This window comes from Gorilla gorilla, chromosome 11 (genome assembly GCF_029281585.2).
Source record: "Gorilla gorilla gorilla isolate KB3781 chromosome 11, NHGRI_mGorGor1-v2.1_pri, whole genome shotgun sequence".
Taxonomy (NCBI): Eukaryota; Metazoa; Chordata; class Mammalia; order Primates; family Hominidae; genus Gorilla; species Gorilla gorilla.
This window is the reverse complement of record NC_073235.2, coordinates 102,869,022-102,886,906: the sequence shown is the minus strand read 5'-3', so window position 1 is coordinate 102,886,906 and position 17,885 is coordinate 102,869,022. Positions and strand designations below refer to the sequence as shown.

At 38.5% G+C, this 17,885-nt stretch overlaps 1 protein-coding gene across 25 annotated transcripts in view; it reads right to left on the bottom strand.

The window, feature by feature from the left end:
• SPATS2L (spermatogenesis associated serine rich 2 like) overlaps positions 1–17,885 on the bottom strand; it is a 172,908-nt gene that overhangs the window by 50,803 nt on the left and 104,220 nt on the right. For all 25 annotated transcript variants that reach the window (XM_055379355.2, XM_055379354.2, XM_063695079.1 and 22 more), the window contains 3 exons: positions 15,587–15,695; positions 11,583–11,632; positions 8,541–8,787 (listed from right to left, as the gene is read on the bottom strand). In XM_055379355.2, coding sequence (XP_055235330.1) covers positions 8,541–8,787; positions 11,583–11,632; positions 15,587–15,695 — 406 coding nt within the window. The remainder of the gene's footprint in view (positions 1–8,540; positions 8,788–11,582; positions 11,633–15,586; positions 15,696–17,885) is intronic.

The following is a 17,885-nucleotide window of genomic DNA, read 5'->3' as shown; positions in this document are numbered from 1 at the left end:
ACCCCCAGCTCAAGTGATCCTCCCACCTCAGCCTCCCAAGCAGCTGGGACTACAGGCATTTGCTACCCTGCTCAGCTAATTTTTGTATTTTTTGTAGAGATGGGGTTTGCCATGTTGCCCAGGCTAAGAAAACCATTCTCTCATAATTATTATATAGTTTGATTTGCAAGTTTCATCATTCTTCTATCTTTACATGACAGGGTAATAAACAAAAATTTGGGGAAACAATAACTTTGGAACAGAGACCAAAATAGACAGGTTTATGCAGCAGACACAGTGTCAGTTCTGCCTTCTCATAATGTCTGTATCAAATACAGATAGACTTTATTATTTCATTCAAATCCTATGAAGCTTGATGAGCTCAGAGGGCATAAAGGTGGTAACTTTCTGACTGGAATAACATCTTTAGTTTTATTTACATTCACTGTCTTTACAAGATCTTATATGTCATTAATACCTTAATAGGTTTAATATATATGTATATTATATATAATAATACATGTATACTTTATATATGTATATGTATGTTATATATGTATATGTATGTAATATATATGTATATATATAACTTGATTTTTTCCACTGTCTTATTTCTCTGCAAAACAGGTTTAATTCTTATTGCATTAAAAAAACGTTTTTAATTTTTAATTTTTGTGGGTACATAGTAGATTTATATATTTATGGGGTGCTTGAGATATTTTGATATAGGTATACAATGCATAATAATCACATCAGAGGAAACAGAGTTTCCATCTTATTGCATTTTAATAGAAACAGTTAAATCTTTGTTCAAAAATCTTAAGAAAAATTTTTGAAAGCCTTTTGATCTTTGTAAGTGATACATTCCATTTAAGTCCATTTGTAACTGAAATCACCATAACAAGGAGTGGGTGGGAAGTTATAAAGGTATCAGCTATTCAGAGATGAGTAGTTTTGTGTTTTTGCTGTACAGTTGCAGCAAAAATACTCTTGAATGAGAAAGAGAGCCCAGGTGACCGAAAAATACCTGAGGGGTTTTATGTTTCCTGTGCCCTCCTATCACTACATCCTGTGTCTGTCTCTTTCTGCTTTATCATACATAAAGAAAGGAAGCAGAGCTCTAAGTCACTGCAAATGCAATCTAAGATACCAAGTTACTTGAAGCTGAGGTTGAGACTGAGAAAAACACAACTGTAAATGGGAATTAATACCAAGTATTTAAATTAAAGATGAGTGAGAATAGTAATTATGTGCTTTAAAATATAAACTTTATTTTTATTTTTTGAGGCAGGGTCTTGCTTCATTGCGCAGGCTGGGGTACAGTGGTGTGATCATGGCTTACTGCAGCCTTGACCTCCTGGGCTCAAGTGATCCTCTCACCTCAGCCCCACAAGTAGCTGGGAGTATAGGCATGGGCCACCACATCCTGCTAATTTTTAAGTTTTTTTAGAGCCAACTCTCACAATGTTGCCCAGCCTGGTCTTGAACTCCTGGGCTCAAGTGATCCTCCTGCCTTGGCCTCCCAAAGTGCTGGGATTACAGGCATGAGCCACTGTGCCTGACCAAAATATAAACTTCAAAAATGCATGCTCATATGATAGTACTTAACATCAGTTATATATATGTTAATAGAGTATTAGATCTTTAATAACAAAAAATAGTAAAGGCCGAGGTGGGCAGATCACGAGGTCAGGAGATTGAGACCATCCTGGCTAACATAGTGAAACCCCATCTCTACTAAAAGTACAAAATATTAGCTGGGTATGGTGGCATGCGCCTGTAGTCCCAGCTACTTGGGAGGCTGAGGCAGGAGAATCGCTTGAACCCGGGAGACGGAGGTTGCAGTGAGCTGAGATCACGCCACTGCACTCCAGCCTGGGTAACAGAGTGAGACTCCATCTCAAAAAAAAAAAAAAAAGTAAAAACCTATGGTTATAATTCTATAAGGGCTTCAGCTAAGGTACTTAATAAAAGTTTAGATAAAACACTGGCTGTTCAGACCACTGTAAGTTGGCATGAGAGAGCCTGAATTGAAGCACTGGGATCTTAGCTTCAATGTCTCCAGACACTTACGTCACAGCGGGACCTTGTATGGAATTGCTGCACATACACACTCTCCAGCTGCCCTTCTACATGCTGCCTTTATAACATTTATTACAATCTAGAATTATGTTGGTAACTTAGCTGTATTCTGGTTTATTATCTACCTCTTCTCCCCATCCCCCCCGACCCCAAAGAACGTAAACTCCCCAAGAGCAAAACCTTTGTCGTCTTGTCCGCTTCCTGTAGAAGAATTCCTGACACATGTTGGATGCTTAAAAATATTTACTCAATGGATAAATGAATGATAAGACGGTTTACCCGATTCCAGATGCTGAGCTAATCACTTTATATATCTCATTTAGTGCTCACCACAATATTGTAAAGTGGACAAATGTTCTTTATTTTGCAGATGAGGAAAGTGAGATGCAGAGTGGTTAACCTGTCCAGGGTCACACACCTCATAAGTGATGAGGCCAAGATTTGAAACCAAACATGTCTAATGCTAAAGCCCGGGTTCTTAGCTGTGATATTGTATTGCTTCCATTTGAGAGCTGGCACTGCTGAAATCCTAGATACACACATTTGACTTTTACTATTAAAGTTCTAAGCTGGCTGCTTTCTTTTTGTTGATCTTTGCTAATCCTCTGTCCAATATAGGGCTTAGAGAAGCAGGGGAGGTAATCTTGAGGCCAGGACCAACAGCAACATAAAAAAATCTGCTTGAACAACCTGTGGGGAACCGCCTACCACAACAATACTGTGAAATGGTGGTGAGGTGTTTTTGTTGTTTGTTACAGGAAGCACAAATGGGGTGGGGGGGGGCAACTAACATTCTAAAGGCACAGGAGCCTTTCTCTCACATTTGGTTCAGTTCACTTGAGGATGAGAAAGCAGCTCTGCGCAGGTGCTGCGCCCAAGCACAGAATCTGCATTGCAAAGGTAAAAACGACAGGGCTGTTCTGCTTTGTGGTACAGGGCAGGCTGTACAGTCCGGCTCGTGAAGGTCAGCAAGCATGGCATGGAGCCTTCTGTTCCAAGGAACAGGGACTGAAGACTTGGTTTCCCAGGATGCTTTACACGAGGAGGCAACATAAAGGACGGCTGCTGGGTCAGCAACGGGAGCTCAAGAGAGGGAAAGCCCTGCCCCAGAGTTTATCTCTGGGAAGCTGCTGATGGCCCACAGTCCTGCTCCTGGAATTCCTATTCAATGGGAATTGTGTCCAGTGGGGTAAAGACAAGAGAGGAATCTGAATTCCTATTCTGGCCTAAGCGGAGACAAGTAAATGCTATACATTTTAGCTTATGAGCCTCAGGAAGCATAGGGCAGGAGGAACATTTGGGAAAATTAGACCCTAAGGTCAAAATGTGCTTTAGACATTTAGATAGGGTCTTAGAAAAAAGTATTATCCTTGGCACTACTTTTAGTAAAATAATTTTGTTTGTTTTTGTTTTTGAGATAGGGATTTGCCCTGTACCCCAGGCTAGAGTGCAGTGGCAAAATCATAGCTCACTGCAGCCTCAAACTCCTGGGCTCAAAGGATTTTCCCATCTCAACCTCCCAAGCAGCTGGTACTAGGGTATGAGCCACCGTACCAAGCTAATTTTTCCTTTTTTTTTAAAGAGATAAGAGCTTGCTATGTTGCCCAGGCTGGTCTCAAACTCCCGGCCTCAAGTAATCTTCCCACCTCAGCCTCTGAAAGTGCTGGGATTACAGGTGTGAGCCACTGCGCCCGCTCGGCAAAAATAAATCTTGATCTACTCTTTGCCTGATTTTGTATTTGAGCCCAGGATGATTTTGATTGGATTATGTAAAAGATCCAATCTGAGCTGTTATTAAAAATTCTGAGATACAGAAAAAAACTACTCTCAGGCTTAAAACATACTCCTAAACTTCTAAACGATCTGCTGACACACAGCATTGTCCCACTTGACAGTGCTATATTTACAGCCTGAAATGATGATGCTTTTGGTGGTGATTTTTCATGTAGGAAGTCACACTAACACCCCTGAGCCACCTGCATATATCTTAAAGCTAACTTTTCCCTACCAAAAAATGATTCTGTTTAAGACTTTTAAAAAGAGAGATCCCGAATGTCAAGGTGTTATAAAAAGATAAAACACGCATCCCACATGTTCACAGCCTCCTGCCTAGTGGGGCATTCAGGGCAGGCTTTGTTGAGCTAGTTTCATTATTGGAGGGCTTGATAAATGCTCCACTATAGTAGCCTGGTGATTTCTTTTAGGCTTATGCTGTGAACTCACTCAAGCACAGAATATCATTATGTGGCTTTGTTATTGAGACTTTTTTCTAATTTTTCAATTACACATTTTTTTTAGGAGTTAGGGAACCCATGGTTTTAGCAGTAACTCCATTACCTGATAAAATTACATGGATTTGAGTCAGCCTTTTGCAAACTACAGAGAATTCAAGAGGGTTATCCTCTCAACTTCTCAATCCAGGAGCCTTGGTTTCTTCAGTTATAAAGTGGGGAGCCAGGATTAAAGTTTCACTCTCATCCTTTCTAGTTCCAACATTCTACTCAAAATGGGGTACAGAGTGTCTACAGCCTAAGACTCATCTGCAGAATACCTGTTAGAGCTCTTGCGATTGCCAGTAGATTGAGCAAGCATTTTAAAGCCATTAGATAGTTTTGGCATCAACTTTCTGATGAACCTTCATAATCTGAAGGCAGGAAAATCTAACTACAATAGTCCTCCCATATTCACAGTTTCAGTAACCCATGGTCAACTGCGGTCCAAACATAGCAAACAGAAAATTCCAGAAATAAACAACTCATTAAGTTTTCAGTTTCATACTGTTCTGAGTAATGTGATGAAATCTTGTGCCATCTCACTCTGTCCTACCCAGTATGTGGTCATGCCTTCGTCCAGAGTATCCATGCCATACACGATACCTGCCCACTCGTCACTTTAGTGGCTGTCTTGGTGATCAGAGTGAGTGTCATCGCATCTCATCATGCAGGCATTTTATCATCTCACATCATCACAGTAAGGATGTTTATAGTGCAATGAGATATTTTGAGAGAGAGAGAGAGCAAGAAAGAGGCCAGTGTATTGCTATAATTGTTCTATTTATTATTGGTTATTTTTAATCTCTTATTGTGCCTAATTTATAAATTAAACTTTAGCATAGTATAGTATAGTACAGGAAAAAAACAGCGTACGTGATTTCAGGCATCCACTAGGGGTCCTGGAACCTATCTTCCAAGGAAAAGGGCAGATTACTATAGCTAAAAACTCATTTTAAAATTTACAATCATAACAAATGGGCTGCTAATGAAATTAAAGGCCAATAAGGAGAATTTGCTTCCTTTTGCAAGAACATCTACTAACCTTCCATTACCATCATTTCTTCTTCTTCCTCTTTTTTTTTTTTGAGGGGTCTCACTCTGCTGTCCAGGCTGGAGTGCAGTGGCACGATCACAGTTCACTGAAGCCTCAACCTCCTGGGCTCAGGTGATTCTCCCACGTCAGCCTCCCAGGTAGCTGGGAGTACAGGCATGCACCACCAGGCCCAGCTAATTTTTGTATTATTTGTAGAGATGGGGTTTTGCCATGTTGCCCAGGCTGGTCTTAGACTGCTGGGCTCAAACAATCCTCCCGCCTCAGCCTCCCAAAGCGCTGGGATGACAAGTGTGAGTCACCAAGCCTGGCTCATTTATTCTTTAACAGAAAAATTTATTGCACAGACATTTGTAATGAATCAGTAACATCAACAAATAATACCAACACACCTCAATGCCTTCATGCTATCCTTAAAAAACAGAAGGGAGAATGGGATCACTGTGCAAGAAATAATTCTTCACAGAAAGTTTCATGTGAGGGTTTCCAAAAGCCCCCTTGTACCCATTCCCCTGGTGGGTACTTAACTTTCAAGGCAGTCCACTGGGAAGGGAGGCACTTCTATATTGTATTTGCTTTAATGTCATATACTTGACAGAGTTACTGACATTGTTTTACAAAGAAGGTATAAATTACAAGTAAATGAAAATATATATATGCTAAGCTTTTAGTCTATGATTGATATCAAAATGGCAACTTGAGTAATTAGATTTTGAAAGTAATTCATGTGAAAGAAATAAGTAAAGTTGGGAATCTGCCACTCGATTATTTAATTTCTTTCTCTTGCTCTGACTATAAATCAAAACAGTCTCAAAATTGTAGGCACAGTGAAAATTGAATTAAAAAAATTCCTGGAGAATTCAGATTCAAAATGAAATAGGTTATTTTTGTTGTTGTCATTGTTCGGTTTTAGGAAACCATCATGAAGTGAGTAAGGATGATATGAGTTTCGGCACTATTAGTGGAGTTGTTAGAAAATGTGTTTCTGGAAGAAAATTTGTGCTTTGTGAGCAATTTAAGAACTTACTAGTGTATTACAGAGTGTGCCGGTTATTTAATGCCTTCTCATTGCCACCCTGATTTGGTACATGTCACCATTTGCTTTTCTGTTTGCACCTCCATCTCTTCTGGTAGTCTAAACTTTTCTTAGGCATGGATGTGTCTTACTCATCTTTGGTTTGTCAGAGAATAGCAGTGTGTCATATATAGCAGGTGTGCAATACCTGAGGGCACTCAGTTAAGTTCTCCTTACTTCTCTCTAACCCTCCAAATCCTTTTTACCACCTCAGTTCTACTGGTCCTTCAATACCCAATGCTCCCAGGAAATCTCCCAGGAGCACTCAGTCGGATACTGCACCTCTCTTCCCCAAACCTTAAACTCACCAGTGAACCTATAGCCTTCTCTTCAAGGATATCAGAATGTGATTCCATCAGGGCCTAGACCATATCATATCGTTCTCTGAATCTACTGTGGCATCTAGCACAGTGCTCTGAATATAACGGGAGTTTAAAACGCCACTGATTCTACAAACTCAGGATTTTATAACTAGAAGGACTTTGGGGGTCAACTAGTGTAGTGATTATCATCAAAGGATCTACCACCTTTTAGGAGGCATTCTGAAAAACTGAGGGGGCATTTTTAAAAATTAGCAAAATGATTGTGTGTGTGTATGTTGGCGGTGGGGTTGGGGGGCAGGATGCTAGATGACTTGCAATCCTGGGAATGTCATACACAACAAAGAATTAACCCGTGTCCTGAACTTTCTCATGTTCCCCTGGACATTCATGATTTTTAAAAAATATATATATAATTATGTGAGTCTAGACAGTTTTACTACGGATTTACAACATTTGCTTGGATTTCCAAGATTCAACTATTGCATAAATTAAAGGAAGATGGTACTTTATGATGTTTAGAACTTGACTGAGAATTTTTGGCCATGTGGAAAACCACATCAGCAGCCATGATATTAGAGCTGACACCCATTACCCTAAATTGGACTGCATTTGTAGCAGGTGCATTCACAGTGATTCCATGTTATATACAAATATACTTATTGAGCTCTTACTGTACATGTCAAATGTAAAAAAACAGTATCCACAATATCCAGCTGACTACTGCCTTACTTCATTAAATTGAAAAGTGATTCATTATAAGTGGGTGTAAAAATCTGGCCTCTTTATTGAGCCTTCTATTTTAGTTTTTCCTGAATGTCTTATATTTTTATTTATTGAAATTCTGTTTCTAGGTACGTTATATTATGCATGAATTCTATTTTAGTTATTCTTGAATTTCTTCTTATATTTTTATTTACTGAAATTCTGTTTCTAGGTAGGTTATATTATGCATGAGTTTTATTTTAACATTTGTTCTAAAAATGGGGCATTGGGTCAGATAGTATTGAGAAGCACTGATCTAGTAGATTCCAATGCAGTTTCCTTATTTTTCAGAAAGGAAATGGGACCCTAGAGTAGATGATGTGCCCAAAGTCAAACAGTGGATTAGGAAGTGGCCTTTTGAAGATTAATAAATATATAGCTATAGCACAAATAATTAATGTTCCAGATTCTAACACCCTGGAAGATTATGTTCTGTCACATCATATAAAAAATACCAGCAGTTAAAATAATTTGGTCTGCCCTTTCTAAAGAAAACATTGAATAACATTTCTTTTTGTCATCAATTATTCCTTCATTACCCCAGGTGAATTCTAGCAAAGGTGTCTATATAGAATATTTCTTTAAACTGGAATTTCCATTAAAAAAGACCTCTGACTGGCTAAGTGTGGTGGCTTATGTCTGTAATCCCAGCACTTTGGGATGCCAAGGCAGGATTGCTTGAGTCCAGGAGTTCAAGACTGCAGCTGCAGTGAGCTATGACCACACCACTGCACTCTAGCCTTGCACAGCAAGACCCAGACTCAAAAAAAAAAAAAAAAAATCCTCTGACTTGGTGTAGAGCTAGATTGAGCATTTATTCTCTGCCCTGTTACATTCCCCTTCACCCCCCATCCTGGCTTCAGGAAGGCTGAATTGTACACACTGCAGAAAAACAACCTTCCATTTTCAACAACATCAACAGCAGCCCCAATGAGCTCCCTTTGTGCTCTTTTCATCTATGCCTTCCTAAGCAATTTTACTTAAGCATTACTGACCTGTGACCCCACGAAGTGCCTTTGAAGGTTCCTCAAGTATTGAGATCTTTTTCTCACGAGGGATAAGGGCTGGTTTTTCGTTAGCAGAATCTGTGGACGAGCTGTCCTTCTCGCAGCCATTCATGGGGCCGTTTTGAATCTGTGGTGGCTGCGGCTGCAGGGACCCTGCCTCAGGCCTCTCCACCTTGTCTTTAGCATCTTTGTTGCCTTGATGCTGCTTGGACTTGCTTCTTTTTCTTTTATTGTTCTAGAATGAGAAACAAATGAGAACATAATATTCAACTCAGACTCTTGAAATATAAGGTGAATCTGAGAGATGAAAATAAGATACACTATCTTTTTTGGTTCCTGGCTCTTCTTATAGACTGGATGAAGAATATTTACATCTTTATTAACCACCCAAGTTAATTTAAGTATCTTCTTTCTTATAGTAAGTTGTATAAACTTTCACCTCATAAACACAATAAAAAAGGTTCCAATAAAAGGAAGAAAAAAACAACAAGGAATGGCTTAAATAGCTGACATATTATTTGAGCAACTTGAGGTTCTATAGTAAAATCTGGTGATAACCATCCTGAAAAAATTTGATTTCAGTTATCCTGCCATTGGGGAGTAGCTCTCATCTCAAAGTGGTGAATGCTGGGGAGGCAAGGAGGCCACTAAGGTTCCCATCTGCTGGGCAGAAGAAGAGGTAAAGGGGAGGACTACTAGGGAAAAGGCAGGCAACTTCTTGTAAAATGAGGACACAGAAGGTAGGTCCTTAAAGTTCAGGTTGGGTCTCTGAAATAGAAACCAGTCAACAAGGAGATTCCTGGAATTGCTGTCATTGTCTAGGAAGTCCCAGGTAGCCACAGGATCCATAATCATCCCCATGATTATTTATTTATTTATTTATTTATTTAACAAGGTCTCACTCTGGCTCTGTCGCCCAGGCTGGAATGCAGTTGTGTGATCACGGCTCACTGTAGCTTCAACCCCCTGGGCATAAGCGATCCTCCCACCTCAGCCTCCTGAGTAGCTGTTACTACAGGCATGCACCACCACATGCAGCTATTTTTAAAAATGTTTTGTAGATACAGGGTCTCCCTATGTTGCTCAAGCTGGTCTCAAACTTCTGGGCTCAAGTGATTCTCCTGCCTCTGCCTCCCAAAGTGCTGAGATTACAGGCACGAGCCACTGCGCCCTGCCATCCCATGAATATTTCAGCTGGAGCAGACAACAGCTTCAAGGTAATGCCAAAGTGATATAAGTCCCCCTTTTCCGGTGAGAAAGCCCCTGGACCTCTCGGCTGCTAGCTGAACAGCATTACAAGGCTTCATTTTATTTCCTTTGAAATAAAACCACCCTGCATTTTATACAATTGAAATTGTTTAGACCCCCCAATATCACAAGAGTCTAAAATGCGGAGTTTTACTATATCTCTCTTAAAATGCTCTAATGGTGAATACATGAGAATATCAAGAAAATTAAGAAGCTGTTGTTCCTAATTATGTTATATGTTTGACTTGATGTTGCTTTGTACCCAGTTGATACTCAGTGTACTCAACAAGCAGTATGGTACCAGCCCCGGCCAATCACAACAGACGCTGACCCATAAGAAAGACCCTGTCCCACCTGCTGAATGAGTGCGTGCCAGCTGAACATCAGCCTGGCTTCGTTCTTCAACACATTTACAAAAGAAGTAAAAAGAAACAGTTTTTTCTCCTCAATTCTCCTCCCTGCTTTTTTTCCTTTGGAACCACAATCATGCCCCAGTAAGTGCTTTCCTAGGTGAGAGGTGTGTGTCCCAGGTTGAAGGCAAGGCCAGTGGCACTTATTCCCACAAAACACCCACAGCAGCTTCTGGCTCTCAAGCCTCACATCTACTTGGCTGGGAGACCATTTTCCTTTTCAACCTCCAGGAGGAAGACTCAGTAATGAGTTGGATCTGCAGCTGCTGTCTGCTCTTTTTTTCACATCAGAAAAATCTAATACCCAAACCACACATTTGAAATTTTTCTATGTAAGTCTAAATACTGCCTTTCAATCACTTGCAAATCATGTTCATCTCACACAGAGGCCTGGGAAGCTATGATTAAAGACAAGCAGAGATTGTCAAAGATGGTGGCATACAAAGGTTAAAAAAAAAAACTCATAATTTTCCTACTCTACATGCAACTAGGAGGAGAAAAACGGAAAGGATGATTCCTGTAATTTCAGTAATCTTCAGGTTTTATGAAAGTAATGCTGTGTTATTGTTTGTTCAGAACCTGTTTTGCAGGCCTGTGATCTTCCCCCACTGGGAAGAGTAGACTGGCGTACTATATCCTGGGAAATCCGAAACACAAGGCCTTGCTGTGTCATAGCAGGAATGAGTGGAACAGTTACTTTGAAAGGAGCGGCACACTTTTGCTAGTGTGTATGCACAGACGCATCTCACGAGCTCCCAGAAATCCCAGGCCCTTTGTGACTCGACAAGAAAGCAAACCAGTTTGAATGGGACACAGTAAAATCCCCTTCCCTTTGTTCTCAAAGAGCAGTACGCCAGTGTTCAAGAAAGCCCCTTACTTACTATGGTTCTAAGGCATTTTCTTTTCTTCTTCTTTTATTAATGATCTACCTTAGAATTCGGCCAAAAAGCATCTCAGGGCAGCCTTGGACAGATTCTTTCAGGTGGAAAAACATGTGAAAATATATTTAGAGGTTTTCAAGTATCTTTAAAATACTCCTTAATTTTTTTCTTTGTGCTACAGGATACGTTCAGGCAAGTTAATGTTTTGAATCCTTTGAACTCTCCAGCTGGGCTCCCCTTTATACTTAAAAAAGAGAACAACTCTGGGACTTCTTAAGCACACCTGGTTGTTAAAAACACTGAGTAGAAAATAAGGGCATTACTAGTGAGAGTATCTGCTAATTTCCGAGAGTCATGAATTTGGAAGCTTTCTGGGTGTATATATTAACATACTTGAAAGAAGCAAAAAATTGGCAGCCTTGTTAAAATGATAACAACCATGAAGGTTTTGATTGAAGATGTTACCAATTTACAATCAATATTAATCTTACCTTCTTTTTTCCTGTCATATTCCATTCTTTTAGAACTTGAATTGCACTGCCTAGATAAAGACAAAGAATTAAGCAAATATTCACATCATAAAACACCACACAAAATTCATCTCTGTCTTTCCATCTTGGTAGCAGCTTTTTTTTTTTTTTTGGCTTTTTCATTTGTTTTGATACATCCTATCTTAATAAAAATGCCAGTTTCATTTTTTATTTCCCAGATTTTCATTTAATTCACTGTATGATCTTGGTTTTATCAAAATATTAAGCCTCACTACATGAAGCTTACTTTTTTATCATTATATTGTCGTACGGAAAATGAAATATATCTTGAGAATTTTCTAGCAGCTTTGTTGCCATAAGTAGAATTAAAATTATTCTGTTTGATATATGAATAAAAATACCTATAATCTTCTGAACCAAATATGGGATTCTGAATATTATTAACAATGTGAATCACAGCTTTCTGTTTGGCCATTCTTTCTCTTTCTCTGTCCCTATTCATATGTTCACATCTTGCAGGGGGATGAGGAAGACATATTACAATGATATTAGTTTCTCTAGAGTTAGCATGGATAGAGATGGGATGTGGTCTACAAGGCTTCTACCTTGAAACCAAAAAAAGTTCATTAAGTGAAAAGTTGGGCCCCAGGTTCTGTCCATCCCATTCACATATATCGGTAGAACTGCACTGACTCAGAGAAGATACCTAATTAAATTATATTCAAATTATATTAAATTATATATAAATTAAATGCCTAATTAAATTACAAGACATTAAAAAAATGTTTTATCGCTGGCCAGCTGCAATCCATGTTTCTCCATAGTCTAACAAAGTTCATTCATTCATTCCAACTGTGCTGAAGGTAGTTTCAGTAACAAGTTATTGGTAATGAGGATATCAGTTGTTTTCAAATAAATAGGCACAGTATTTCTAAAAGAGAGTAGTTCTTTTAAGTATATTCTTTTGACAATTTAAAAAATTCTCATACAATCTAAATATACTAATAGCTCTCTACAAGGAGTATGTTGGCCAAACAAAGATAAATTTCAGGCTGGTCTTTATAATAAATTTCAAATTAGTAGGGTCCTAATTATTGAGTCTACTGTCACTGTTAGATAAGCAGAAGGCCATATGGCTTTGACTAATGTTTAGACAGGCTAATAATTCCTATCTATTTAAAGTTTCCAACTCAACGCCCCTCTTAGACTTGTCTGAGTTGCATGTACTTGAAATAATAAGACTGCACCTAAAAGTAAGCTATAATTCAGACTTTTTATTAACTGGGTTGGTCTTTCTCTAATTTGTCCAGAGAATTAATGTTTCACAGCATTTTCCTTTCAAAGAAATTTAGAAAGTCCCTTTTGTTAAGTTTCTTGGTAAGTCTTGGTTAATAATAATTAGGGCAGTTCTTACTTATAGCTACGCTTCAGTTTTCTAAATAAAACTAAAACTTAAAAATGCTAAATACTGTTCATTTTAATCAGAAAGTGGTGGTGAGTTGCTTACTGCTTTCACAACTGCCATATTCAATTAGTCCTCTAATTTTCATGTTTTGATATACATTCTATTTGTAATTTGGACAATGAGCTTTAGGGACTAATTTTGAAGAAGAAATACCCATATTTACAGAGGATTTTGAAACTGTTATAATTAAATTTTAATTATACTGAAACGGCTTGGAGTTTTTCAGCCACTCAGAGCGCTTTCTGTATGCCTCATAAATGACTCCTAACAAATATTTTTGACTGTCAGTTGTTTGGCTTTTTTTATGGTTTTGGTTTTTTTTTCTCTTTGGAGACAGGGTCTCACACTGTTGCCCAGGCTGGAGTGCAGTGGTGCAAACATGGCTCACTGCAGCCTCGACTTCCTGGGTCCAATCAATCCTCCTGCCTCAGCCTCCAGAGTAGCTGGGACTACAGGCATGTGTCACCACTCTAGACTAATTAAAAACAAAAAATTGTGGAGACAGTGTCTCGCCATGTTGTCCAGGCTGGTCTCAAACTCCTGGCAATCCTTCTGCCTTGACATCCCAGTATGCTGGGGTTACAGGTATGAGGAACCTGCCTGGCACCCAGTATTTTTAAATCAAGTTTTCCTACTGCTCCCCAACCAAAATGACTTCTCATGAGGCTTCTCAGCAATCAATGAGCTTTATTAATGAGATCTCAACACTGACAAGGTGAAAATTTCAAGAAGGACAAGCAAGGTGCTCTGTTTAAATACAAACAGATTTGATGACAGTCCATCAGTTACTGTGCATCTGATCAAGATCACTCTGCAATAAAAACTTTCATGATGAGGAACGTGGGGGGCCTCAATCCAAGTGGGGGTAGGGAGGAATGGGGATAATAGCCTTTACCCTTTCCTAAAGCTTTTTTTCCATGCAGGTGATGTTGGCAAGTAAAACCTGAAAAGAGACTGTATCTGATCCAGGATATGCTTATTTCCAAATATTTTTTGAGACAAACTGCACCTAATGCTGCAAAGTTAGATTAATATTGCATTCTCTACTATTTGCTTCTTGTGACTAAAAATTATGTATCTCTTAGTATATGAAGCAGGAAAAAACAGTGAGAAAAGTTATGCACCATGGATTTGCGTATAGGTCTACTGAATGATAATCATTTGCTAATTCAATTAGGACCCTAAACCTTGACTGCTGATATCAGAATGTGAGCATATTGCTTAGTTCCAAGACCTTGCCCTGAAATGCAATTATACTTTTATAGAAACTCAGGAAGGTTATTCTACTCCTAGGAAAATAAGTAAATCAAACTGTCCTTGACAAACTGTAAATAGGATACAACTGAGAAATGTGCTGGCAGGTCTTCCTTGACCTTATTTGACAGATTATGTGTAGCTTGCCCATATTTACAAAATAGAAACTAATGCCAGGACAGAAGACATATGATAACTGAGGACAAGTAACAGATCTTTGTTCAAAACTGGAACTTGTTTAATTTGATTAGGAGAGGATAATTTCCCAAAATTTACAGGAAATCCAAAGCAGTACGTTGTAAATTATAGGATAAACATATTCCTGAGACTTTAGATTTTATAACATCTCTGGCAATGAACTACCTCAACAATAAAATTTTTAAAATAAAGCAAAAAGATTTTAGAGATAGATAAGATAAACTGATATTCTGATTAATTTGGCAATCTAAAAATCATAAACTAAAGATATTAAAGAATAAACCAGTCCTCTTAGACTACATAAGCATCAGGTTTAAGAATTCCAGTCATAAAGCCAAGTAGGATTATGCTGGTTAGAGAAGTGAGAAGACTTTCCAGATAAGGACCAAAATACATAATCCTCCATTCATAAGAATGGTATCAAATAAAGGACACATTTATTTATTTATCTATTGAGACAGGGTCTCAGTCTGTCATCTAGGCTGGAGTGCAGTGGTGCGATCTCAGCTCAGTGCAACCTCTGCCTCAGGGGCTCAAGCCATCCTCCCACCTCAGCCTCCAAGAAGCTGGGACTACAGGTGTGCACTACTATGCCTGGCTAATTTGTATATATATTTTTTTATAGAAACGGGGTTTCACCATGTTTCCCAGGCTGGTCTCGAACTCCTGGCCTCAAGTGATCTGCCCACCTTCACCTTCCAAAGTGCTGGGACTACAGGCGTGAGTCACTGCTGGCCAAGGACACATTTAATATTAAATTGGAATGACTGGTAGGCAAGGAAATTAGTAGCACTATAATCAATATCCTTTGAAAACTATCTAGAGTCTTTTTTTCCTTAAATGAGAGATAAAGAACTTCCAAATTCTATTCTTATTGAGTGTGTCTATTTTTTTTTTTTTTTTGAGATGGGGTCTCACTCTGTCACCTAGGCTAGAGTGCAGTAGCGCAATCGTGAAACCTAGCACATTTCTATGAGACCTAAAGTATGCATAATGAATTGATATTCAGTTCATTTAAGGAAAAAATATGGAATATCTGGAATATTTAGGTCTAACATCTTCAGCTGCAGGGTACAGGTATACCTACCATCCACAAAGGCTTGCACGGCTTTATCCACATTAAAATCAAACTGTTGGAGCACCAGGACTATTTCATTATTGCTTTTGTTGGGAACAACTGATCTAACTGCATAGATCTGTAAAGGAAAAAAAAAAAGAAATAGAAATGTGAACACTTTAAATATTTTTCATCTATGAATTGCCCACTGGATAGAATTACAACTATTAGAAAGGCCTTGAAAAGCCAACTAATCTACCTTCTTGTCATCAAGCATACTCAAGGCATTCCAGATCAGTGAAAATTCACCCTAGTAATCACCTTGACACCCACTTTATTTGTGTACACATTTTTACAAAGACCTCCTTGTAGGAGTGTAGGAGGATGTGTGAAAAGCCAACTCTGGTTTTGCAATCTACCCTCCCCCAAGACTACAGATGCATACAAGATGTGTTCTCAGTGAGAACACAAAGTCTTTTTCTGTCTCAGGCTTCCTTTCCACTGGCTCAGGGGGTATCTTTAGAAAATGTACAGAAATAGCCTCATGCCTCAGCTTCTCTATCTGCACAGTGGAAACAGTCAGCTTGAGGGTCAACAGAAGTGTGCTGTGAAATTCCATTCATGTTTAAAGATACAAAAATGTGGAGCATTGTATTTTTGAAATGGTAATCTTAGCTATAGTCCAAAAAATGTTTGTGAACACACTTCTGAAAATCAAACAATTGAAAACAGTAAAAGTAAATACATATATCCACTAAGGATTTCAATAGGTTAAAGCTTATATTCAACGTTTAATGACATATATGCATTTCCTAGTCAAATTTAGCCTATATTCTTTCTTCTTGCCTATTAGAATCAATTGACCTTTATCTCACAGTACTTGCAATAACTACAGAATGTTCTATTGATTTTAGTAAAACCTGGTTCACCCAGTTTTCTATCACAGGGATTACTGCAGCTGCTACTGAGAAATACTAGAGTACTGCATGGTGCAAAGGTAAGTGATCATTAAAGCACTGTACGGTCTTCAAATGTTTTCATCAGCATTTAAATTATGACCAGTGGGTTTTAGAGTTAAATGCAGTTTAGTATAATTGGATTCACAGAATATGGATTAAATGGGTATGGTATGTGTAATGTGATGCCATTGACCAGAACATTTCATTGAACAAGATGGCCTATTTCCTGATTATGTTAGAAAACAGATCACCTATTCCATACAGATCTGCATGTAAGAGTATTTAGGTTGTAATGAGACAACAGCACAAGCTACTGTCACGTACCCACCCAGCACAAGCCATGGGTGGGTATATGACTTGTAAAGGTGCTGACACTATAGATTAGAAAGCTGGTTTTGAATCTTGACATTTTATAAATGCTAAATATTTGAGTTTTACTGAGGACTCTAATATTATATATATATGTATATATATATGTATGTGTGTGAGTCACACACATACAAATTGATTTTCTATTCTCACATTTCATTGTTCTTAGTTTTTCTAGCATCCATTAAAACAAATTAATGTTTTCAAATCTAAGTTCTTTCTCACTTCTTCTCTGTGTCATCTTTAAAAATCCAATTCTGTGAGTATTTTTTGAACACCTGTTATCTGACAAGCAATCAAACTTCCTGGAACTTAGAGACTAGAGGAGGATTTACACATTGACCAAATGATTGCACAAATATATGCTTATACATTCCACTTAAGTGGTATAAAATCATATGACAGGGAGACTTGACTTATATGACTTTATCCACTGAGACCTGGATGGAGGATGAGTGAGAAGAGATGGGTGGGAGGGGAAAGGGAAAAGCATTTTGGGCATAGGGAACAGCATGAGTGAGGAGCAAGGCATGGATGAGAAGGGAGGAGTTGGACGTGATTAGGGAGGGAGGCAGAGGGTAGGCTTCTAGAGTACAAGAGGAAGCCAGAACTGGGCAGGGACCAGATCGTACAGGGCCTACAAGGCTGTGCAAAGGATTTTGATCCTGTGAGCATCCCTCAACTATCCTTTTGATGAGCTGGGTTTTTTTGTTTTGTTTTGTTTTGTTTTGTTTTTGAGAGAGGCTAAGATGGGGAGGAAAAAAAAAACAAAAAAATCCCTCCATCCAGCCCAGGAAGGTCATTAACAGAATGTGTTCAACAATACACATTATTTGCCTCATTGTTACCAGTGCACTGGAATTATACCTAAAGATTATGTTACCCTTCCAATATAGCTCTTTTAAATCTAGCATTTATTTCAAGCCACTATGGCTTAGTTCATATTACATAAAATTTCTTAATAATCACCATCATTATTACCACATCAGGCACACCTAAAT